At 44.4% G+C, this 26,072-nt stretch overlaps 1 protein-coding gene across 1 annotated transcript; it reads right to left on the bottom strand.

Moving 5' to 3' along the window:
- Positions 1-95: 95 nt before the first annotated feature.
- RUNDC3A (RUN domain containing 3A) lies at positions 96-12,676 on the bottom strand. The gene is made up of 11 exons (XM_027873209.1): positions 12,567-12,676; positions 4,570-4,685; positions 3,923-4,071; positions 3,389-3,474; positions 2,528-2,617; positions 2,322-2,402; positions 1,798-1,963; positions 1,485-1,642; positions 918-1,049; positions 594-700; positions 96-493 (listed from the first exon to the last, which is right to left on the bottom strand). Exons 1-11 carry the CDS (start codon positions 12,671-12,673, stop codon positions 351-353), a joined length of 1,335 nt encoding a protein of 444 aa, XP_027729010.1. The 5' UTR covers positions 12,674-12,676; the 3' UTR covers positions 96-350.
- Positions 12,677-26,072: the final 13,396 nt, after the last annotated feature.

Raw genomic sequence — 26,072 nt, 5'->3', positions numbered from 1 at the left:
TCCCCAGGTTTTAGAGGGGGGAGAAGAGTGCCAGGGAACTATGCCCAAGCCTTTCCTTCTCCCCCTCTCAAGAGCCTGTAGTAAGGATGGGGGAAAAGAGTGAGCTCAATCCAGGGCCTTTCCCCTCCTCCCTTCCCATATTCCTAGTGGTATTACAGGGCCTTCCCCAGACAAGTAGCTTTTGGATCTGATCCCATGTCTCTCCCCTTCCTCCCAAGCTGCCAGATCAGCTGTGGCTCTTCCAGTGGGACGGGAGGAGTGATGATGGGTGGAGGTTGGAAAGGTGGCCTCATTATCCACAAGAACTGAGGGGAGGGCCACATGTCCAGCCCGGTGGGGCAGTTCTTGGCTCAGCTCGGGCTCAGGGCTGGGCTGCCCTCCGGACTATCACTCACGAGGCACTCGTTGGATTTGAAGCTTGCCAGGGACTTGCAGCTGGGAATGGAAGCCAGGGAGCCACAGAGGCCCAGCATGGAGGGCGTTGGGTCCTTCCCTGGGAAGAGAGGCAGATGAAGTGGCAGACTCAGTGCCCTTAAGGGAAGAAAGGGAGGGGCCGGCACTCATTGGGGGTGGGGTATTTAGAGGGGACTCACCAATGGGACCCCAGGGTTCCCGGTCCCGTTTGCCCTCTCCTAGCCGTTGGGAATCAGAGCTCAGGCTGGCCTCAGCAGACAGCTGCTCAGTGCTCATAAAGCTGTGTCTGTCAGGTGGGCAGATAGGTGGATAGGATTCACACCCACGAACCTCCACCTCTGCCCTACAGAGGGGCCACCAGGAACCTTGTGAGGTTCACTCACTCACTGGTCCTCTGTCCCTCCCCTTCTCAGCTGTCTAAATGCTCAGGCCTGTGTTCTAAGAAGGGACCCTTCCCCAGAACCTCAGAGGTAGGGAGAAAGCCTGGCCCTACTAACTGTTACCTCCGGTAGATCTTCGGGTCATTCCCTGCCTCATTCCCATTGAGTGTTCCCAGCGATGGCCACTGTGGTGATGAAGTGAGCTCCTTGGAGACCTGGGCTAGCGGGGCATTTTCACAAGGGATCAGGCCTGTCCTGGGGGAGAAAGAGGGTGGTCAGGTTCAAAGTAGAGAATCAGATTGGAGGGTTTAGGATTACTAGATGGGTCAGGAAGGTGGTGTGGCTTGAGGGGAAAGGACAATTCAGTCAAGGTCTAGGTGTGATACTTGGGTTCTCTGAGCATTAGCGTATGTGTGCAAAGGGATTTGAGAGGGACAGGGATGAAAAGTGACAATGATAGATCGAGGGGAGGTTCTTAGAGTCCAATCCCATGTGGGTCAGAAGTGACGTGTCAGTGAAAGGCCTGAGGGAGCAGGGAAATGATAGGAGAGTCAAGGATCATGAGGGCTGCTTGATAAACGTCATTGATGTGGGTAAACAGTGATGGTCAGTAGCTGGGTTGGAGGCAGAAGGGGTTGGTGGAGCAGCTGAAAGTGGGTACCGAAACAGTGGAGACCAGAGAACACTCACAGTTGCTCTTGCAGCTCCAGGATGACCCCTTCTAGCTCCCGCTTCTCCAGCTGATTCTGCACAGTTGCCTCCTCCAGCTGCAGCTGCAGCCGCTTGTTTTCTGCTTCTAGGTCCTTTAGCTGAGATTCTCTAAGTCGTACAAGCTCTTCCAGGTAGCCCTAGGGGAGAGGGGAGCCAAGAGACCTGCTTAGTTTGGGACCTGAGGGCAGCACTGGACCGCTACCTGGTTTGCTTCAGACCAGCTTGGGGGAGGAGTTGAGGCAGTCCTATGTCCCCACCCCCGTGATCCATCCCCATCCCAATGCCTGGGCACCTTCTGGGCATAAACAATTCGAAACTTCTGCTCCATTTTGTGCCACTTGCTGTACCAGCTGTCTTCATCTGTCACCAGGGGCATATAGGGGTGCTCTGGGGAGTTATCCTCACTGGTGCTGCTTTCCACGCTGTGTCTCTCTTCTTCATCAGTCAAGTAATCGTAGCTGAAAGGACAGGGACTGAGAGCTATGTACCTCACCCCACCCCCAATTACCCATAGCTCTAGCAGGGCTAAGGCCAAAGCACTTGGGCTGGGAGTGGGACAAGAGTTTTTGGCATCATCATCACCCAACCCCCCCACGAACTTTGGCACCTGCAAGTAGGACAGAGGGGTGAGAGCTGGCTACTGAGATCCCTCTCCTTTTGGGTGGGAGATTGTGCAGCTGGAAAGGGCAGGGGCACCCAGCCCAAGGCTGTGCCCTGTTGGGATAACCTGATTGCCTTGGTTCACCCTTTTTCTCTTGCCCCCATACCCTTGTTGAATGGGCAGGATACCTGGCAGGTGGCAAGGAGGAATCTCACCTTTGGGTGAACTTCAAGTAGGGGGTGTAATCAATCACAACTGGAGTCTTCCCATCCATCACCTCTCCCTTTAAACAGAAGCTGAGACAAACCCCAAGGTGGGTTGAGGGGTGTGTGTGACTCTGGAGGGGCTAGAGGCTATAGGAGAAGGATGGACAAGGAGGGGAAGAGGAGAGGGAGATGGTGGGGGGGGAATCCAGACTCACCTGAAGTCGATGGCGCTAAGCCCAATCAGCATCCCTGTGAGTACTGCAGACTCCTCCCGAAGCATGATGGCCCCAGCATCATAGAACCTTCTGGGGTGGGGGAGGCACTGTGATGACTCCTGCCCCACAGGTTCCAGCCCTTCCTCCCAAGGGACTCTTCTCACCCTATTTATCCCCTCCAGAATTCTTTCACCTTAGACTATGATAGTAACTCTTCACTTAGGGCTTTCCGGTTTGCAAAGGGCTTTCCTCACTACCCTGTGAGGTAGGTAGTGTATTATTCCCATTTTCCAGCTGATGGAACTGAGGCCCTGGGCATCTCCTTCCCACCTCTACCACCTACCTGGTACTAGAACCCCTTTCCTGTTTGGCTGCCCTTACACAAGTATAGTCCTCACTACTGGGCAATCGAGAATATATCTCCCCTTCCTACCACTCCCACAAGTCTATAAGTTCCTGAAGGCAGGGCCAATGTGTCCTCTACCTCTCTAAGCTGCCAGCTCAAAGCCTGGCTCACAGAGGCTCCTGAGGGAGGGTGTGGGTGTATGAATGGGAGTGAAATAATAAGTTGGGTGAGATCAGCTGCAAGGGTGCACAGGTTAGCTCTCCACACATGCATGCTTCCTCCTGCATCCTCAGTCACTCCCCCTTTTTGCCCTGGAGCACCCATGCAACCGGAGACAGGGAAGCCTTCAGGAAATCCATGCAACCTAGGACTTGTCCTCCCAGTGTTTGTCAAAGTAGCTGAGGAGTGAATGCACTTTCTCCAGAGGAGCAAGAGCTAAGAAGGCCTGGAGTAGAGTAAAGCGGTGCATGCTGGGGCTTGTCTTCAGAGGTAGGAGGGCACAGCAGGGCTCTGACCTGGTGGTCCGGGTATCCCGAAGGGCTGTGGAAATATATTCTGACATCCGTTTCTCCATCAATGCCACCCGGATCCAAGCTCGGCCCTACAACCCATAGATCATCATATGCTGCCCCTGCAGAAGGGGACAGTGGCGGAGTACCCCCTTCCCCCCCACAAGGAACATACATGTTCTTCTCTCATCTCTATTCTGTGAATTCTTAAATCTCCACTCATCTACCCTGGGGAGTTTGGGGCTAGAGATGTCTGAAGCCAGTGGAAGGGGAAGTGGGAGGGCTAGAGAAAACCCAGGAGTTTGGATGCCTCTTGGATCCATAGAAGGAGAGCTGATAACATGATCAGTTATCTAACCCTCCCCATCACATAATGCCTAGCCTAAAGTGGCACACAATCCTCCCTACCTGGGCACAAAGCCAATGACATTCCCTTTTCCACTGCAGGCCTCCATCCTTCATCCTCTCTTCTCTCCACCCAGTTTGTATTAGCTCCCTGTCCCAGATACCAAGTGGAGTCATTGGGTCCTGCCCCCTCACCTTGGCACGGGCTGTGCTAATGTTCTCCATGTTCTCAATGCTGCTCACACAGTTGTTGGGTACCTTGCTACAGGCCAGCCGGATGTAGTCCCAGAAGCCCCGCTGCCCATCAGAGCTAAACCAGCTGACAGGGCCTGGGGGTGGGGGAGATATGAGGCTGGGCCAGGGACACCATGGGGAGGGCCCACCAAGGCCAGAAGGATGAAAGGCATAGACATACATAGAAATGTGTTTACACATGTAATGCATATATGTATGAAATATGCACCTACAAATTGTACATACTTGTACTTTGACACATGAATGACTATTAGTGCATACGTGGGCATTTTTACTATGCAACTTTGTGCCCTGCACTATGTGCTACTTGGAGTGTGTCTTGTATGGGCAGAAGGTATGAGTAAACGCCGACCTGCCCATTCGAACATGCACCCCCAATCTCTCCATCCATCTGCCCAGGATCTGATGGGGATGGGGGCAAGGGAGTGGGTGTGGGAGTATAGGCTCAGTACTGTTGGAAGGAAGAAAACTATGAGGAGCCCCAAAAGCTGTTGTGTCCAGGGATTAAGGCTGTTGGAGGGTTGTAGCCTGGAACCTGGAGGTGGGGAGGTGGGGAAGTTTTTTGGGTGGGTAGGAGAGGTGCACACCTTTGAAACGGTGACTGAGGATTTGTTCTAAAATGGCTGCAAAGTTAACAAACTCCTCCGAGGAGTCGTCGATAGGCTCGGCCGTGTATTTTTCCAGAAGAGTTTTCACGGAGAACCTAGGCACACAGGGTGGCAGGGTGTCAGGTGAGAAGGCAGAATGTAACTGGGAGGAATGGGGTGCCAGAGCAAAGTTGGAGCAGCAACTAGTGAGATGGAGACCAGTAATCGGGTGGGTGGGAAGGGGTAGCAGGGGAGAGGAGAGTGACAAGGGGGTGTCAAAATGAACTATCAAGCTGAGAGGAGAATAGGACAGCAGGTGGGAGGGTGTCAAGGCGGGGTGGTGCACATTGACATCAGGCATGGGTAGAGCAGTTCCCCACATTCACTCCCTCCATCTTAAATGTTTCTACTTACTCGTTCTAAGGGCAGAGGGCAGGGAGCTCAGTCACCCAGCTCCCCCTCTTTTCCTCAGAGGCTCCTCTTTCCCCTCCCCTCCCCCATGCCCTTGCCTCATTTCTTTCTGGGCGCTGCTCCAGTCACCCACACACCAGCTGCCCTGCACCCCAGTGGTGCCAGTTTGAGTGGGGGAAAGGGATGTGGGATATGGTACAAGCAAGAAAAGGAGGGGAGACGGTGATGAGGACCTGTTGGAGTGAGATTGGGGAGAATGGGCACTTGATTCCTCAGGAGAGGGGAAGGTAAGGGGTGGGGGAGGAGGGAACAGAGGCTGAGGCCCAACAACCTCACCATCCCTCCATCGTCCCTCAGGAAGTAGGAGGAAACCAGAAAGAAGCAGGGGGGTGGAAGGGTGAAGGTTATAGCTCTAAATCCTGGGGTGGACAAAGGGGCTGGTGCGTGCAGAGATGGGCCAAGTGTGCCATCCCAACAGCATGAGCTCCTGGGGTTAGGCTGGAACACTGTTACTCAGCTTTTGAGCAGCAGGTGGCGTTTCCAATGAAGCCTCCTGCTAATCAAATAAGGTACGGATTTGCTCATCCTAGCACTCAAGGGTCTCTACACTCTGTCCCCAACCTAGCTTTCCTGCCTGAAGTGGAAGTGTGGTCTAGTGGATAGGACACTGGACTTGGAGTGAGACCTGTGTTCAAGTCCTGCCTAGGACACTTACTAGCTTTGGGACCTTAGGCAAGTACTTAACCTCTCTGTCTCTTGTTTTCCCCATTGGTAAAAGGAGGAGGTTGGATTTAATGATGACCTTCTTGCTTTGCATGTATGATTCCATGATCTTTATCTTAGCATCCTCCCCTTCACATACTTGACTTTCTAGTCAACTGAATGCCCTTCATTCTAGTCTATCCTCTCTCATCTCATGCCCACCTCATAGTTCTCATTGCACTGACTTTCCATTTACACAAGGTGTATGTGTGTGTGTAGGTGTCACATGCCCCCTAGTCAATTCAGTTCAGTTCAACAGCCATTAAGTGCTTACTGTATGTCAGGCACTGTGCTAGGTGATGCGGATGAAAAGACAAAAATGAAATAAGTCCTGCTCTCAATGAGTTTAATTTTCTTGTGTCAATGCAATATATGTAATATATAATATGGGCAGAAAAGTAAATACAAAGCAGATACATCTCTGCCCTTTAGAATCCCTTAATTCAAGCATTACCCTCTCTATGAGTTCTTCTTTGAAGCCTCTTCCCACCAGATGCTAGTGCTGTCCCCCAAAATTAGCTTTTATATACTTATATATGTACTTAGGGATAGGAACTAGACATGTGTTTTCCTTGGTAGAGTGAACTCCCAGATGAGGGAACACCTTTTACTGATGCAGAGGAATGCTTTGTCTGAAATTTATTGTCTTAGAGAATAGCAGAGCTGAGCAGAGTCATCAGCCTCAAGCAGCCTATAGCCAGAGTGAGGCTAGAACTAGATTAAAATGTAATTGGGAAATGCTTAACAAAATAAATATACAGCACAACAGAGATAATGCTAATTTGTGGTTTTCTGAGTCAATATGCAGCCTGCCGGGATTCTTGATATTACTGAAAGATTAAGTGACTTGACCCCCTTGGCATAGTCACCCAGAGGTGGGTCTTGAACCAGAGTCTTCCTGGATTCAAGGCCAGCTCTTGTTTTCTGTGGCATGCCTCCTTATATGTCTCCCCTAGTACTATGTCAGTTCCTTGAGGCAAGAGACTTTCATTTCTCTCTGAATCATCAGTGCCTAGTACAGTACCTGGCAAATGGTAGGCACTTAATAATTGCTGTGTCGATTGATTGATAACAAAAGTAAATATTAGGAAGGAGAGAGTATAAGCAAATGGGTGGGTCAGGAAAGGCCTCCAGTCGAGGTGACTCCAGAGTTGTGTTTTGAAGGAAGATAGGGGACTAAGTGAGAGAGATAAGAAGGAAATGCACTCCAGATACAGTGGGTAACTTGTGTAAAGACTCTGTGGTGGGTGATAAGATATTCCTTTTGTGTCCACAGCACTCTTTACACTTAGTAGAGACTCAATATATTTGTTGTATTGAATTGCATTATAACAATTGAATGGAGTGAACCTGGAGTTCCCCAATGCCTGATTCCTGTATCACAATTATTATGTTGTACCTGACTTTATGGAGCCCACAAGTCACCTGGCTAAGTGATGATGACTGACATTGTTGCATGAGAATATCACTATTTAGATAGGGTAGGGTTGGGTTGGTTGGGGGTAAGGTTGCACACAAGGTCTGGGTTAAAATTTGGGGTTGAGATAAGACATTGAAATGGGTTAAGATTGGGTTTTGGGGATTGTTTAGGATTGAAGTTGCAATGATGACTGGCACAAATGTAGGTAAGAGTGGCATTGAGGGTGAAGCTGGCTTAGAGTTTGGGTTGTTTTGTGGTCACAATCTCTAGACTGAGAGCAGAGTTGAATGAACATTAGCATTGGGATTGGACCAGGACTTTTCAGAGAATCACAGAATGTTGGAGCTTAGAGATTCTCTAGTCTAAGTCCTGATTTTAGGATAAGAAAACTGAGGACCTGAATAGTTGCATGACTTTTCTAAGTTTGCCCAGCTAGTAAGGGGTAGAGCCAGGATTCAAAACCAGTTCTGATTTTGATTTAGAGCTAGAAGAGATCTTTAAGGTCACCTAGTTGAATCTTTTCATTTTATGGATTAGAAAACCAAAGTCCAAGGAGGTTAATTAACTAATTTAGGATCACATAGGTAGTAAATATCAAAGGTGGAATTTGAACCCAAGTTCTCTGACTCTAGGCACAGAGTGTTTTCTGCTACACTGCAGTGTCCCAAATTCTGCCATGTCACTCTCCTATTGGGAAAAAACAATTTGGGCTAAGATTAGTATTTTCTGATCAATTGAGGCTTTATTAGGGATATGGAGGGACTGGGCTTGTGGTTCCATCAGAATAGGGAGCTTCCAGGTAAGGATCACACATTCACAGGGTCCCACAGTCAAGATGTGTCAGTGGTAGGATCTGAATCCAGGTCTTCCTGGCTTTCTATCTGCTATGCCATGCTTCCTCTCTGAGGATTGATTAAGGTTGATTAAGGTTTTTAGAAGTCCATTTGGGGGGTGTTCCCTCTTCTGGGAGTTCACTTTACCATGCAAAGCATGGTTGGAATTGACTTTGGGGCTAGGGTTATGAGTTTAGATTTTTAACTGGGCTTTCACGTCCCCTTCCTTTCTGGCTACTCTCTTACTTTTTATGGGTTTGTATTTCTCGAATGAAAAAGAATTTCTAGTTGAGGTAGAAGGGTCTCAGTTGAAGCTGAATAAATTGGGATTGAATATACAATTGGGGTTAGGATCAATATGGCAACCATAGTGAGAAATTTCTCCCAAGCACATGGGTTCCCATGGGAACCATCAGGCCCAAGGTACAAACAAAATGGCTTCCACCCACAAAAGACACCATAATAGATGCTCTTTAATAAACTTAGATAAAATGACAGCTTATGAGATAGTGGAGCACCTGAGGCCTTGGGGAGAATGGAACCCTACTAAGGCCTTATAAGAGTATAAATGAACTCCATGACAATAATGGGGTTTCAAGAACCATTTTGGTTTTCAAGCCCATATAGTCAGTGTCTACTTGTCTCCCAATCCCATTTCCCCAACTCTTCATCTCTATTGTCTTTCTGACTGTATGGAGGTTTCGAGTCAGGTGGGGAGACCCCAGCCAATCCCCACCTCTTGTAATTTTTGTCCACATTCAACTCAATAGTTATTTCTTATTTCATAATTATTCCTTTTTTGGTGAGGCAATCAGGGTTAAGTGACTTGCCCAGGGTCACACAGCTAGTAAATGTCAAGTTTCTGAGGCCAGATTTGAACTTAGGTCTGCCCAAGTCCAAGGCCTGAGCTTTATCCACTGTACCACCTAGCTGCACCTATAATTATTTCATAATTCTATGAAATGTACAAGGCACTATACTAGGTGCTAGGAATCCAAAAACAAAAATGGAAAAAGCGCTTGCTCTCAAGAAGATTATATTCTTCTAGATGAGGGGAGAGATACAGCATATACACAAATGAAATGGGGCAGCTAAGTGGTGCAATGGATAGAGTGTTGGGCCTAGAGTCAGGAAGTCAAATCCAAACTCAGACACTTACTAGCTGTGTGACCCTGGGCAAGTCACTTAACCTTGTTTGCCTCAGTTTCCTCATCTGTAAAATGAGCTGGAGAAGGAAATGGCAAACCACTCCATTATCTGCCAAGAAAACCCCAAATGATGTCATGAAGAGTTGGCTACAACTGAAACAACTGAACAACAACAACACACAGATGAAATAATTTTGGGGGAATAGGATTTGGACAGAGTACTAGCAACCAAATGGATCAGGAAGTAGCACCTGAATTATGATCTGAAGGAAATTAGGGAATCTAAGAGGAAAAAATGAGGAGGGAGTGCCTTCCCAGAATAGAGGACAGCCAGTCCATGCAAAGGTAGAGAGGTGAGAGATGGAATTTCATGTAAGGGGAACAGTTGGCAGGCTAGTTTTACTAGAACAGAGAGTGTATAATGAGAAACACAGATAGGAAAGAGAGGTGGGAGCCAGATTGTGGATGGTTTCAAATGTTAAGCTGAGGATTCTGCATCTTATTTTAGAGGCAGCCAGGAGCCAATGAAGATTTCTGAGTAGAGGAGTGATGTGGTCATATTGGTGTTTTAAGGATATCAGTTTGGCAGATGTATAACAGATGGATTTAGAAAACAGGTCAATTCAGAGTCTTTTGTAATAGTCCAAGTGAGAGGTTATGGAGGCCTGCCTGAGCTGGGGAGGGGGTGTGGTTGTGTTTAGAGAAAGGAGGAGATTGATGTGAAAAATATTGTCGAAGTAAAAAGCCTTGGCAGCTGATTGCATATGGGTGGGTGGGGGCCATAATGGAAAGGGAAGAATAAAAGATAAATGGGTAACTGGAAAAGATAGTGGTGCCCTCGCCAGAAACAGGGAAGTTTGAAGGGAGGATGGGTTTGGGGAAGGGAAATAGAAATTGAGTTGTTTTCTATCTGTTGAGTTTGAGATGCCTATGAGACATCCAGGTGAAGAAGTCTGGGAGGCAATGAGGGATTGGTGTTCAAGAGGGAGGTTAGATCTGGATACCTAGATTTCCTAGTCACCTGTAGAGATGGTAATTGAACCCATGGGAGCCAATGAGATCACTGAGAGGCTTTAGGGAGAGAAGAGAGCCCAAACATAGCCTTGGGGGATGCCCACGGTTACTGTTTGGGAGGTATAGGATGATCCAGCAAAGAAAAAAAAACTCCAGAGAGGCCCAGTATGGGATGTGGTAACTGAGATTATAGGATCATAGATGTAGAGCCAAAAGGAAGCTTAGAGGTCATCTGATGTGAGCTCCGCCCTCGATTTTACAGAGGCCCAGAGAAGTTAAGTAACTTGTCCAAGGTCACACAGGAGTGTTAGGTCAATGGCAACCTTTGGGAGAGTAGTGGGATCAGAAGACAGTCTGGAAGAGAGTGAGGAAGAGGTGAGGACATGAAAGCACAAATGTAGACAAGCCTTTCTAGGAGTTTGGCTCTGAAATGAGAAGACAGTAATTTGAAGGGATGGCATGGTCAAATAGAGGGTTTTTGAGGAGGGGAGATATGGACATATCTGCAGGTGGCGAAGAAGCAGCTAGTGGATAGAAAACTTGAAGATGAGAGAGGGGACTATTAAGGTGGTAAGCTTCCTCTGGAAAATAACAGGGGATCAAAAACAGAGATACAGGTTTCAGTCCTAGCAAGGTGAAAGCCCACCTCTTCATTAGAGACGAGCAAAGTAGGAGAGAATGGAGGATCATGAAGACAGGTTTTGAGATGTAGAGGAGGGGAAAAGATAAAGCTAAAGGAGGACAGCCACATGACAGGCAAGAGGAGGAAAGGGAATGAGAAGGGGACATAGGAGGTGGATGGGGAGACCATGAGATATAAGGACAAGCAGATGAAAGGCAGAAAGTATTTGGGCTGGGGGGGGGTGGAGGCCCGCACTTTGGGTCTCATGAGTGAATTTGTGTAAATGCCAAGGCCCCTGGACAGTGTCATCAGAGACTAAAGCCCAATTAGCTGGTCACCATAGGTTCCAATGAAGGAGGTGTCAGAACCAAGGCCTGTATTTAGAAAGATGTCAATAGTGTATGTGGCAGGGGACAGGTTTGACCCTTGGACATAGTGATAGATTTAGCTTAGGGGAGCCACATCTGTCCTCAGAAAGGCTTCTTTCCCCAGGATGATACCTTGAGACTCCTTGCAGGCATAAGTGTCATGGGGAAACAGCTAACAAGATATCTAAGGAGGGAAACTGGGGTAGGATGTGAGGATGGAGAAGGTGGCACATCTCTTAGCCACTTCTGGCTCCCAAAGTGTGAAGTTGGTGCTGTTGGCAGGGTTTATTTTGGGCATGGAAGCAGAGGTAATTGAGTCACCAAAATACTAGGACTGGGCAGGGGGCATTCCTTGGACACTAGGGAAAGAGGGGAAGCTCTGAGAGGAGGTAACATCCCTTCAGACCCTTAGCTGCACTTCTCCTATGACCCTTAGGTCTCTGGGTCTCCTCCCATGTAATCAACCCCATTCCTCTCTCCATTCTCTCTCTCCCCCCACTTAGGTCTCTGATATAACTTGTTCCTCCCTCCTCCCACCATGAAATGGATTGAGAGAGACCCTCATGATCTGAGAGTGGGTATACTCTAACCTTCCTCCCATCCTAGGCCCAGGTCTCACAGGTAGGCTGTTTCTTATTGGTGCCCTTTGATATCCTTCAGGACTTGGAAAGATTTGAGTGCCCAGTTTCCCCTATCATTCAAAGTAGTTGACCCAGATTGTACAATGTGTACCCAGGGATGATGGGGCACTGTCCATATCCTGGGGTGTTAGTGAGGGTAGTTTTCAAGCCCATGGTCTCACCACAGATGAGTCTGCTTAAGATGTCTAGGCCAGCAAGGAAAAGTGTCTCCCTCTTTTTCTGTTCTTGGAGTTAAAGGAAGTCATGTAGGAAGGGAAGGACTGTGCTGAGGGTGTGATAGGCACCATCCATCAGGCTGACACTCTCAGAATGTACCTACTCCTTATACCCACCCTCCCCAGCATGCCAACCCTTCCCATCCCTCCCCCTCCAGTTCTCTCTCCACTCCAGCTATAATGGTACTTTCTCGTCTTTACAGGAAGCTTCAACGTCAAATGAGGAATCTCCCTTTGTCCCCAACCTGGGCACCGACCCTGGAAAGATCTAAAAGGGTGGGGGACAGGTCTCTTCCATTTCTTTCCTCACTTTGGCTGACCAGTAAGCAAGCTTGGTATTCATTTTGAGTATTTTGCTTTCTGTGGAATGCCCACAATGGCCCTGGTCCTAGGACCCAGCCTGTATTCAGAATAAACCCCAGAATAGAATAGCCCTACTCCCTCCCACCCCCCACCGCCAGTTCTCTCCACCCCAGTTCTTTTCATTTGTTTTGTCCCTTCACGGTCTAATTTTCTCCCCACAGGCCCTAGCAACCATCCGCCCACCCCTCGCCTTTCCTCACCTGCAAACGGTGATCAGATTCCTCCGCTCCACGGCCACGTTGCGAGAAGATGCTTTCTTGGAGGACAGTCCCAGAGCCATGGTGGACTGGACGCAACTGGATTCCATCCAGATGTGGTGTTGCCGCCGCTGCCCGCCGCCCCTCTGCTCCCTGGGCCCTCCGCCCCTACCTTTACCCCGCTCCCTGGCAGCCTTACCGGCTCAGGGCTGGGCTCTCAGCCGGCCCCAACCCCCCCCTCCCCTCCCTGGCCATCCCCCTGATTCCACACTCAGAGCCCTCGGCCCCTCACCCCCTCCCTCCCCAAGTGGCTGAAGCTCCGCTGCAAAAACAAGGGCCGGGGAGGGAGCTCTCCGTGGTGCTGAGCCTGCCTGCTCCCTGTTCTTCCCCTCCCCACCCCCACCCTCCCCCCTCCCCGCTCCACCTCCTTCCTCCCTTGATGACGTAAGGGCCCATAGGTCCCGCCCTCTGACAGGCTGGGGACCAATCCGAGGAGGGGTGCAGGGGTTGGGTGTTAGGAAAGAAGGAAGGACCAGGGCCGAGCATGGAAGGGGGCCCTTGAAAAGACTGGAAAGCTACGTTGCCAATTCGACGGGCTGGGGCAAGGGGGGGGGTAGGGCAGAAGAGGGGAGGAGCTTAATAGCCACAGCCCACGCCCTAACCCCGGGACGGTCTCTGAGTTGGTATCTCTAATCTCTAGTCTCTAATCTCTACCACCTGGCCTTGGGCATCTCTCGGTCTCTGAACCTTGACCAGGAGAACTGACACCCTTTCGTATATCACATCTATCTGTCTGACCTCTCCCTACCTGTCTGTCCCAAGGAAACGCAGAACCAGGATCTGTTTGTTGGTCTCTGAGTGAAGGGTAGCACTGGATCCAAGTCCCTGCAGTTTGCAAGAGGAAGCCAGAGAAACATGGGGGTGGGGGAGGTCATGTTCATTCTTGAGCTAGTTGTGTGTTGAGACAGCTGCAGAGGGTACCAGCTTAGATACCAGCTTCTCTAAGTGACACCCCCCCACCCACACCCCCAGCATCCCCTGTGGAAGGCAAGGCTGACTGTCCAGATGGGCACCGGCATTAACCTTTCCACTGCCAGAGTGTGCCTCCTGGTGCCATCTGCCAGCTCTGAATGAGGCCATTGACTGGGCACAGAGCCACTGGGGCCCTTCCTGTCACATGGGCCCCAGCCAGCCGATCATAGTCTCCCTAATCCCTGGTGAAGTAAGGAAATTAAAGCACAAACCCAACTTCCTCTCCGCTTCTCCCAACACATCTTCCACACTACCACAACCTTCTCTCTCAACAACTTTCACACAACTCTTGCTCCCATCTACCCATCACCTTTCTGCCTTCTCAGCTCACCCAGAAACTGCATCCTCCCCCATTTTTCCCCCTAGCTCACTGATTGCCTGTTACTTCTGTCCTTCAAGAAGTTTTCCTAAATTGATTGAGGGAGAAGAGAGGGGTTTCTCTGTTCCACCTCAATGTTCCACTCCAATTTGTGTGCTGCCCCCAACCCTGTCCCTTATAGTGCTAAATCATAAGATTCTATGACTATGACCAAAAAGGTTTTTTGTTCTAAGATTTTACTCTCTACCAATTCCAGGCTTCAAAGATCCAGCCTGGCCTCCCAATCTGTAGCATTCACCTCTCCTTACCTTTCTTAATTCCTGACTCACCCTAGGGATTATCTCTGCTTTTAGATGTACAACTGGGGTCTGTCATCATATTCTTTTTTTTTTTTTTTTTGGTGAGGCAATTGGGGTTAAGTGGCTTGCCCACAGTCACACAGCTAGTGTTATGTGTCTGAGGTTGGATTTGAATTCAGGTCCTCCTGACTCCAGAGCTGGTACTCTATCCACTGTGCCACCTAGCTGCCCCTGTCATCATATTCTTTATTTTTTTTTTGTTGTTTTGTTTTATTTTAGGCAACTGGGGTTAAGTTACTTGCCCAGGGTCACACAGCTATTTTGTTTTTGTTTTTGTTTTTTCTGTCATCATATTCTTAAAGAGCAAATATACTCATCTCTTCTGGTCTCCTATTCTAGTTCCAATACTACCTGATGTATCTGACCTGATGTATCTAAACTAATTCTCTTGCTGCAATGTAAGTCCATTTCCTTTTACTTTATCCCCTTTGGCAATAACAGATACAGGAAAGAATAGGTATTCCTTCAGCCTGCTTTCCCACTTCTCTATACATACCCCAAATCTTAATCCCAGGTTGGAAAAATTGTGAGAAAAAAAGGCAAGAAGGAAGTAGGTCAAACTTAGACCAGTCCACTGATAGGGTAGATTCAGAATTGAAATAAAATAAGACATTTGTAGTTCATTCAACAATTAACAAAAGGAGATTTACTTCGGTCATAGTAGAAGGCTATGCAACAAGGATAGGTATTGAGGCCATCTCAGGTTGATTCAGCTGAGAGAAGTTCCCTTGCCTGAGTTGCTATTGATGATCCACCAACCAGGCATGCAAGAGGATTCTGGGAACTACCTCTGGTTAATTTGTACCATGTCCTGGCTTCCTCAAGCAACAAGGCTGAGCTTTTAGTCCCCTAACCAACCACAAGTCTCAAGGATGGTCTCAATATATTTTAAGGAAAAAACTAGGTTCATCTGTTGCTTGATGGCAGAGTCTTTAGGGTCTTCTAGCGGAATTCCCACCAATTAAATGACTTCAGTACTGTTATTGGTCAACTCAAATCCCTGATATTCAGAAGTCTAAAATATAGTCAGGAAAGGAAAAAGAGGAAAAGAAAAACCAAGACATATAAATGGCAAAACCCAAAACAAAGCAACCAATGTAACAGCAACCTGAAGCAATGACTGAATCTGGAAAAGTCTCAGGAAGGGTCAAGTCTTAAGTCTAAATAAATATTGAGGTCCATGTGGTAGGTGATGCCAAACCTTCGCAGTTCACAGTGGGTCTCAGTGTAGAAAAGGTGACCACTAATAGGAGCAGCACCAGGGACATCAGGGCTACAGAAAGATGATGACACTTCCTGCCTGGTCACTGATCCTTATCAAGGAGCAGAGAGAATTGCCTGTACTGCCACCTGCTTAGTTCCTATGGCTCACCAGCCAGGACCTTTCTTCCCTTTCCTGGGAATCCTGTGGGATCAGGGAGGGGAGAAGTATGGGGAAGGAGAAAAGACAAAAAAAGTCAGTTCAATGAAAGGCTTCTGAGAGGGTGCCCTCCCTTCATCTATGGAGACTGGTTAGATGTTTTCATCACCCCTTGTCACCAGAAAGCAAGCTTCTTCCCAACAATGCCACCTTTTGGTTTTCCCAGCCCTCCCCAGGGACGAGCTGTGCAATGATCCCTGTGTGTTGTACTGGAAGCCATGTGTAGGGGCCCATCAGTTGCACATTACAGGAAGCAATGGACTACAATGGGCCTGCCTTTTGTCACTGCACATTCTGGTGCTCACTCTTCTGCCCCCGGGAGCTGATACCTCATCTGTCTTCCGCCACTGAGGCCCACATCCCTATGTACTGTCTCCCTACCTCCCACTCCCATCTCCCCTGCTATCACTACTGGGGCTTGTATCTCTGCCTCTGTCAAGGTCAACTGCTATCCTATGTGCCAGGATAGAACAACTGCCATTGTTAGAGTGTTTCTGAAGACCTGAGCATTATGTGCGATCACTGCTAGAACTTGATTCTGTCCTCATGTACAGATGGTTGCTGCAGCAGGCCTGCCCTCCTATGCTTGGCAGGAGTGCTGTGGGTGCTGCTCAGAATCTGCCTTCCTAAAGGGAAAAGGACCTATTTTTACAAAAAAAAATTTATAGCAGCACTTTTTGTGGTAGCAAAGATTTAGAAATTTAGGGGATGCTCACCAATTGGGAAATGGATAAAAAAAATTGTGGCGTATGATTGTGATGGAATACTGTTGTGCTAAAAGAAATGATGAGCAGGATGGTTTCAGAAAAACCTATGAAGACTTAGATGAACTGATACAGAGTGAAGTGAGCAGAACCGAGAGAATGTTATACACAGTAATGGCAATATTGTACGATGATCAACCATGAATGATTTAGCTATTCCCAGCAATATAATGATCCAACACAATTCCAAAGGACTCGTAATGAAAAATGCTATCCACCTCCAGAGAAAGAATTGATGGCACTCAAAGACCTTACAATCTAATAGAAGACAACACTCAAAAAGAATCTTGAAAAACAGGGAGAAGGAATTTTGGTGGGGAGTATGATGGAGATGTTCAGAAGAGTGCAACCTGGTGGGAAATGAAGAGACAGATGTCCTGGTGCCCTGCTTCAATGGACATCAAGGCGGGAGCTCTCCACCCTCCAACCTGAGGGAAAGAGGGGCTGCAGGGCCACAGGGTCTCATGAGGTATGAATTCCAGGGCTGAAATGATGAAGGATGAAGATGTAGAGAAGTCTAACCAGATGGGAAATGGAAATCTGAGTTCTGAAGAAATCTCTAGAAGAACTTAGAGACAATTTAAATTACCAAGCCAGAAAGGCCCAGGAGAACACAGCTGGTAAGCCTAAAAGACCATTTAGTGCAATTATTTCCCAGGTACTGTTCTTAAGGACCCAGAACATACCCAGATTGGTCTTTCCTGTGGAATGGCCACACACAGTTTACCATTGATCTCCTAGGAGTTGGGAATGATAAGCAGCCACCATCTCCAAAAGTACTATCAAAAACATGAAGGCCAATCCAGGCTTACCTTCCTCTACGCGGCCCATCCTCACTTAATTTTTTTTTGTCACTTTCAGTTTTATTGACATATTTTGTTTTTATATCACATACACATGCACATGACATATTCCATACACATTATTACCACTTAGTGAGAGGTCTTTATAGCAAAATAAGACAGTTAAGTAAAACCAGTGATAGTGACCTCATCTGAAAGTGCATACAACATTCCTCATATGCAGCACTCCCAACCTCCATTTTAAATTTATTTTCTCTCCATCCCACCCCCATCCCACTGAAAAAGAAAAGAAAACAAACAAATTTATTGTGATAAATATGCATTTGCTGTTCAGATGTTTCAGTTGTGCCTGACTCTTCATGATCCTATGTCAGGTAAGAGAGAAGGAGAAGGAGAAGGAGAAAGAGAAGAAGGAGGAAGAGGAGGACAGGATATCCTTGATCACTTATCAGTTGGAGAGTGACTCATCTTCTAATAAATTTGACAAAGTTCTCTATGTGTTTGAGATATTAGAATTTTATCTGAGAAATTATCTCTAAATTTTTCCTCCAGTTTTCTGCTTTCCTTCTGATCTTGGTTACATTGGTTTTATTTGTACAAAACCTTTTGAATTTAACGCAATCAAAATTATCCGTTTTATATCTCACAATGCTCTCTATTTCTTGTTTACTCATAAATTCTTCTCCTATTCATAAGTCTGATATGTAATATGTTCCATGTTATTCTAATTTAATTATGATATTCCCCTTTATATCTAGGTTGTGTATCCATTTTGACCTTATCTTGGTAAATGGTATAACATATTGGTCTATATCCAACTTCCACTGGATTGCTTTCCAGTTTTCCCAATAATTTTTACCAAATAGAGAATTCTTATCCCAAAAGCTTAAATTTTTACATTTGTCAAACACAAAGTTACTATAATCACTTGCTACTAATACTATTTGCTATTTTTTTTCTTCTGTTGTGTTTTTTTCCTTTTTCTGGTGGTTTCTCCTATTGGTTCAAATTCATACTTAAAACATCACTAATGTGAAAATATGTTTAATAGAAATGTATAGGTATAGCCTATATCAGATTGCGCTTGGGGAAGGAAGTGGGGAGGGAGGGGGAGAAAAATTTAAAACTCAAAAGCTTATGGAAGTGATTGTTGATAAATCAAAATAAATTAATTTTAAAAAGTCACTTGCTACTGTTGTAGTCTATATACTATTGTATGTCTGTTCTGTTCCACTAATCCATCTTTTTATTTCTTAACCAGCACCAGACAGTTTTGATAACTACTGCCTTATAATATAGTTTAAGATCTGGTACTGCTAAACGTCCTTCCTTTACATTTTTCATTGATTACTTTAGTTATTATTATTTAATAATTAACTACTTTAATAACTAATAACTATTAATGTCCTTGATCTTTTGTTCTTCTAAATGAAATTTGTTATTTTTTCTAGCTCAACACATAATTTTTTTGGGAATTTAATTGAGATGGCATTGAATAAGTAGATTAGGTAGAATTATCATTTTTATTATATTGGCTCTTCCTATTCATGAACCAGTAATATTTCTCCAGTTATTTAAATCTGATTTTATTTGTATAAAAAGTGTTTTATAATTATGCTCATGTAGTTCCTGAGTCTATCTTGGCAAATATACTCCTAGGTATTTTATGTTGTCTATAGTTATTTTAAATGGAATATCTTTTACTATCTCTTCTCGCAGGGTTTTGTGGGTGATGTATGGAAATGCTTAAGATTAATGTGGGCTTATTTTATATCTTGCCACTTATCTGAACTTATTAATTATTTCAGCTAGCCTTTTAGTTGAATCTCTAAGATTTTCCAAGTATATTATCTATAAAAACATATGACTTTATTACCTCATTTTGCATTTTGATTCCTTCAATTTCTTTTTATTCTTACTGCTATTGCTAGCATTTCTAATACAATATTGAATAATATTGGTGATAATAAGCATCCTTGCTTCACTCCCGATCTAATTGAGAAGGCTTCTCACTTATCCCTATTATAAATAATGCTTACTCATAGTTTTAAGTAGATGCTAAGGGAAGATAATTTAAGAACAATTGGACTCCTTGAAAACTATGATTTTTAAAAGCCTATATTCTATATTTCAAGAAATCATAAATGAAAACTTTCCAGATATATTAAAACCAGAGGACAAAGGAAAGACAGAAGAGATCACTAATCACCTCCAGAATAAAATCCTGAAAGGAATATTCCCAGAAATGTCATAGCCAAAATCCAGAGCTTCTATGTCAAAGGAAAAATGCTGTATTTAATGAGAAGCAATTCAAGTATCAAGAAACCATAGTCAGTATCACACAAGACCTGGCAGCTTCTACTAAAAACCACAGGAAATCTTGGTATGCAATATTTCAAAAGGCAAATAATATAGACTTACAATCAGGAATAATTTACCTGCAAAGCTGAGTAGAACCCTGCAGCAGGGAGGAGGGGGGAAATAGATTTTTAATAGAATAGAGGAGGCTCAGATTCTTATAATCTAGCCAATAGCTCACTAATGTTCAGACTCTTTAAGAGTCTGCACAATATGACAGATGTTCTAATACACTTTGTCTTTGACTGAAAGAAGGCTTGGATTGAATTCTTTCGGGCAGGACCTGCATGTTCTGATGTCGGAGTCCTAGCACCCCTAAACCCCTAAATCTCAACATTTTGGTGGCCTGTATGGGGAAACTGCCTAACCCCAAGTTCTTCTCTAGTCAACACTGGAAGGTATGTAAGCCTCCCCTCTTCTTTCTTGCCCTGCAGTTGAGGTTGCTCTCCAAGCACCTAGAAAGGCTTGGAGGTGCTTTTGGGGCAGACAGTTATGAGGCTGTCTCACACTCGGTCTGATGCTCTCAGGCTCTTGGTCCACTGGGTTTGAGGCCAGCGACCTGGCTACACCTTCTGCAACATAGAGGACAAGGATAGATGCCCTACCCAGAAGTGTATGCCCAATTCTGTCAATTCTCTCGGCACCAGAGAATTGGGAAAACTGTAGATGCTTTTTGGTTCCCTGAGGCTTACTTACTCCCTTCCCTCTATACTCCTGAATCCTCCTTCATGGAGGTTACAGGGAAAAGTTAGAACAGCTAAAAACATCTTAGCAGATTCTGGAGGTTTTGTGATTGATCATTAAGGAGTTTTGAAACACCTCCTTACAACCCTGGTGCCTCTCTTCCTTTGAGTCAAGAGGGTATCTGTTAACCACTCTCATTGGAGAAGAGAGTTTCACCCTTTCCCCCTCACCTTTGATTTCACCATCCCCCACCTGGGGAAAGGAAGGAGAGAGGAGGGGCAGCAGCTACAGCATGGGTCCCACTGGCAATGGCCTTGGGCCCTGGGGCAACCTTTGCCTCGAAGCATCACCCAGGTTCAGCACATCCTGCTCAAGGTAAAGAAGCTAGCCTCCAAACTTGGGATTACCCAAGACCAATAGGTCATAATGGAGAGTTCTGACAAAAGGTGATCCAATGGAGAAGGAAATAGCAAATTAATCTGGTGTATTTGCCAAGAAAACCCCACGGACAGTTGGTCAACAGAGTCATGAAGAGTCAGACAGAACTGAACAACTGGACAACAAAGTCCTTCATAAGTCTTAGTCATTCTAGACAGCAATAACTCGGTAAATAAAGGACTCATCTGATAGACCTTTAATCTTCTGATGAGTAATCCTTGCTTATGAGAGGACTTAAGTTTTTATAAAAACATTTTATTATGTAATATGGGCAAATTGAGTGTCAGCAACCATTTCTCCCCTTCTTTGTGAACTTTATTTTCTTTGGTTGTGATTTCTTCAGTACAGAAGACTCCCAGTATAAGTCTCCCTCCATTAATTAAAATCTGTTTCTGGATGCTCATTAACCATTCTTTAAATAATATGTTCTTGTTGGTGGAGTTGTGAACTGATCTAGCCATTCTAGAGACCAATTTGGAACTATGCCCAAAGGGTTATAAAACTGTGCATACCCTTTGACCCAGCAATAGCACTTCTAGGTCTGTATTCCAAAGAGATCATAAAAATGGGAAAAGGACCCACATGTACAAAAATATTTATAGCAGCTCTTTTTGAGGTAGCCAAGAATTGGAAGTTGAGGGTATGCCCATCAACTGGAGAATGGCTGAATAAGTTGTGGTATATGAAGGTGATGGGATACCATTGTTCCATAAGAAATGATGAGCAGGTGGATTTCAAAAAGGCGTGGAAAGACTTACATGAACTGATGCTGAGTGAAGTGAGCGGAACCAGGAGAACACTATACACAGTAACAGCCACATTGTGCCATGACTAACTTTAATAGACTTAGATCTTTCAACAATGCAAGGATCTAAGACAACTCCAAAAGACTCATGATGGAGGATGTTATCCACATCCAGAAAAAGAACTATGGAGTCTGAATGCAGATTGAATCATACTATTTTCTCTCTTTTGTTATTGTTTCTTCTTTCTCATGGTTTTTCTCATTGGTTCTAATTCTTCTTTACAATATTACTAATGTGAAAATGTTTAATATAAATGTATATGTATAGCTTGTATCAGATTGCACATCATCTTTGGGAGGGGAGGAGAAGGGGAAGAAAATTTAGAATTCAAAATCTTATGGAAGTGAATGTTGAAAACTAAAAATAAATAAATAAATACTACAATATGCTCTAGAATGTTTGCAAGGAACCAAAATTAAATTCACCAGTCTAGAAAAAAAATAGAATAGAGGAGTTTCAAACATATCTGATAAAAAGACAAGAAATGAACAAGAAGTTTGAAATACGGACAAGAGACTCAAGAAGAACCTGAAAAGGTAAATTTGAGCAATTGGAAGGGGTTATGTGTTAATGTAGGCAGCTAGGTGGTGCAATGCGTAGAATTCCAGGCCTGGAGTCAGGAAGACCTGAGTTCAAATCCAGCCTCAGATACTCATTAGCGATGTGACCCCGAGCAAAGTACTTAGCCCTGTTTGCTTCAGTTTCTTGATTTGTAAAATGAGCTGGAGAAGGAAATGATAAACCACTCCAGTATATTTGCCAAGAAAACCCCAAAAGGGGTCATGAAAGTTGGACATGGCTCAAAATTTCATCATGAATTCTTTGAAATTGTGACCGGTCATTTTGTTAATCAGGGTTACTAACTCTTTCATAGTTGATTATCTTTACAATATTGCTGTTACTGTGTACATTGTAATCCTGGTTCTGCTCACTTTGCTTTGCATCAGTTCATATAAGTCTTTCTAGATTTATCTTCATCATTCTTCATCATTTTCATAATTTCTTATAGTACAATAATATCCATCACATTTATATATACCATAACTTCTTCAGTCATTCTCCAATTTATGGGCATCCCCTCAGTTTTAAATTCATTGCCACCATAAAAAAAAAGCTACTATAAATATCTTTGTACATATGAGTCCTTATCCTCCTTCTTTGCTCTCCTTAGATCTCCTGATCTAGTAGCAATATTGCTGATTCAAAGGGTTGTTGTTGTTTGTCCTTTGTTTTGAAGAAGATCAGTGACATCACAGGCTGATGTCTTCACTGGAAGGTATTTGGATTTAAGTCAGGCCGAGTTGCACAAAGTCATTAGCCTCACTCTCTGTTCCAGAATCATCGAAGTCCCAGTGGCAAGACAAAAGTCAGGATGACTGGCAATGGCCCAGAATGCAGTGCTCCATAGCACCTGCTTCAGCCACCTTCATGGCTGTTGGAACAAATTGTGCTCACTGACAGGTCTGAGGTCTATTGGATACCTTCAACCTGATTTCAGCATCTGCTGAGATGGTTTTACTGGAGTGTGGCCACTGTCCATGTGACAGCTTCTTGGAGCCACGGTTGAGACCTGGGTGAAGGTGAACACCAAAGGTGATTGAACAGCCCTGAAAAGGGCTTAGCAAGCCCTCCCACCAGAGGTGCTAGTTCTCCCTGAACACCCTATATACCACTTCAAAGGGTATGCACAGTTTAGTTGTCTTGTGGGCATAGTTCCAAATTGCTTTCCAGAATAGCTGAATTAATTTACAGCTTCATCAACAATGCATTAGTGTATTTGTTTTCCTACATCCCTTCCAGCGTTTGTCATTTTCCTTTTTTATCATACTAGCTGATCTGATATGTGTGAAGTAGAATCTCATAATTGTTTTAATTTACATTTCTTTAATCAATAGTGATTTAGAGAATTTTTTCCTATCACCATAAATAGCTAGCTTTGATTTCTTCTTCTGAAAACTGCCTATTCATACCCTTTGACCATTTATCAGTTGGGTAATAACTCATATTCTTATAAATTTGGCTCAGTTCTCTATATACTTGAGAAATTAGGCCTTTATCAGAGATACTTGATGTAAAAAAAATTTTCCCCAAGTTCCTGCTTTCCTTCTAATCTTGGCCACATTGGTTTTGTTTGTACAGAACCTTTTTAATTTGATGTAATCAAAATTATCCATTTTATATCCCATAATGCTCTTTGTCTCTTGTTTGGTCATAAATTCTTCTCTTATTCATGAATCTGACAGGTAAAATGTTCCACATTCCCTTAATTTGTTTATTATATCACCCTTTATGTCTAAATCATATACCCATCTTGACCTTATCTCTGGATACAGTGTGGGATATTGGTCTAAACCTAATTTCTGCCAAACTTTACAGTTTTCCCAACAATTTTTGTCGAGTAGTGATTTCTTGTCCCAAAATCTTGGACCTTTGGGTTTGTTAAATATTAGATTACTATATCCATTTACCACTGCATGATATGTACCTAATCTATTCTACTGATCCACCACTCTATTTCTTAGCCAGTACCATATTATTTTAGTGATTACTGCTTTGTAATACAATTTGAGATCTGGCACTGCTAAGCCACTTTCTATTACACTTTTTTTCATTGATTCCCTTGATATTCTTGACCTTTTGTTCCTCCAGATGAATTTTGTTATGATTTTTCCCTAGCTCTATAAAGTAATTCTTTGGTAATTTGACTGGTGTGGCATTGAGAAAGTAGATTCATTTAGGTAGTACTGTCATTTTTATTATATTGGCTTGGCTCACCCATGAACAAATAACACTTTTCCAATTATTTAGATGTCTTTATTTATGTGAAGTGTTTTGTAATTGTGTTCATATAGTTCCTGTGTGTGTCTTGGCAGGTAGACTCCCAAATATTTTATTTATGCTGTCTATAGTAATTTTAAATGGAATATTTCTCTCTATCTCTTCCTGCTCGGTTTTGTTAGTAATATACAGAAATGCTAAATACTTATGTGGGTTTATTTTATATCTTGCAACTTTGCTGAAGTTATGAATAAATACTGGTTGAATGAAATGCCACAAAAATAAAACCACTGACACTTTTTTTTTCTGGTGAGGTAATTGGGATTAAGTGACTTGCCCCAAGTCATGCAGCTAATAAGTGTTATGTGTCTGAGGCCAGATCATTGAAACTTTTTTTAAATACATAGAGAAGAATAGAAAAAGTTCAGAAGGAAACACAATCTAAATAGTTTTAAAAGCAACTTGTGGGATTTATCATATACTTTTAATAAAGTGCGAAATGGACATTCACGATCTCCTATATAATCCTCTTTTTGGGTTCTGTTGTGTATCAGATCAAATGAGATAACATTTGTAAAAGCTTATAGAACAATGCCTGGCACATATTAGGCACTATAAAAATACTTATTTCCTTCCCACCCCACTCCCCACAAGGAAATAAATAATCCGGGGTTTTGTTGTTTACATTCAGAATAAAAAAATTAAATTAAATATTATTTTAAAAAAAGAAAAAGAAACATCAGAGTGCCCAGCTCTTTTTCAGTCCAAAGGCAGGGGCAACCCTATGGACTCCTTTGCCTTTTGAATTACTCAAATAGCTCTGGGATTTAGTCAGTTCAGGAATTCCCTTCAGTGATATAAATTGTAACCCATCTATTCCTGCCCATCTTATCTAACTCATTCATGCCCTCCCATAAGGCTGGCAAAGGAGGTCTGCCCAATATACTGGAGACCTCCTTTGCTTTCTCCTGGCATCTCAGGGGTACCGGTGGAGCATACTGGCTGTCCACCTATCATCCCTTTCTCTTTCCCATATCACCAGTCTATCATGCAATTTCTTAATGAAATCCTTTTGTATTATTAGGGTATACCATAGGTGGGGGCATTAAGCATTACTTTCATAAAACCATTTTAATTTCTAATTTCATCCCTTCATCTACATTGCCTCTATAGCCCAGAATCCGTGTGTGTGTGTGTATGTGGTTCAAGCCTCATGTTCTTATGCCTCTAGTTTTCCCACCAGCCAATGCTCATACCACATTTCTTTTCTAAATCCTTTCCTTCACTTTCCTTACCAACTATCCTCCATGTCCCCCACACCCCAGGGAGCCTATGCTGATGCACAGCCCCTCCTCTATTGTTTTACTAGCCTATCCTCATCTATGCCCCTGATGGCCAAAGTGCTGTCCATTTGGAGAGCCTGCCTTTCCGTTCTGTGTGCTGCCTGCTTCTGGAGCTCCCCAAGGGTGGAGTCTGTCTTCCTTCTCTAGATCTCACCCCAGTGTCCAACAAAGGGCTTTGGCCACAGCAGGAGCTCAGAACTGAAAATGGATTGATAGATTCACTCTCTCTAGAAAGCAAAAGGGAAGATAGAAGGCAAATACACCCACATTTCAGAGGAACCAGAGTCACAGAACCACAAACTATCAGTGCTAGAGCGACCCTTAAAATTCAGCTAGTCCAATCCCCATATTTTACAGATGAGTAAACTGAGGCTCAGAAAGGAATCCCACAGTTGAGATTATTAG

The sequence above is a fragment of the Vombatus ursinus genome, unplaced genomic scaffold (assembly GCF_900497805.2).
Source record: "Vombatus ursinus unplaced genomic scaffold, bare-nosed wombat genome assembly UNPS02014801.1, whole genome shotgun sequence".
NCBI classification, from domain to species: domain Eukaryota; kingdom Metazoa; phylum Chordata; class Mammalia; order Diprotodontia; family Vombatidae; genus Vombatus; species Vombatus ursinus.
The sequence above is the reverse complement of the archived record's forward strand: the minus strand, read 5'-3'. Positions and strand labels throughout refer to the sequence as shown.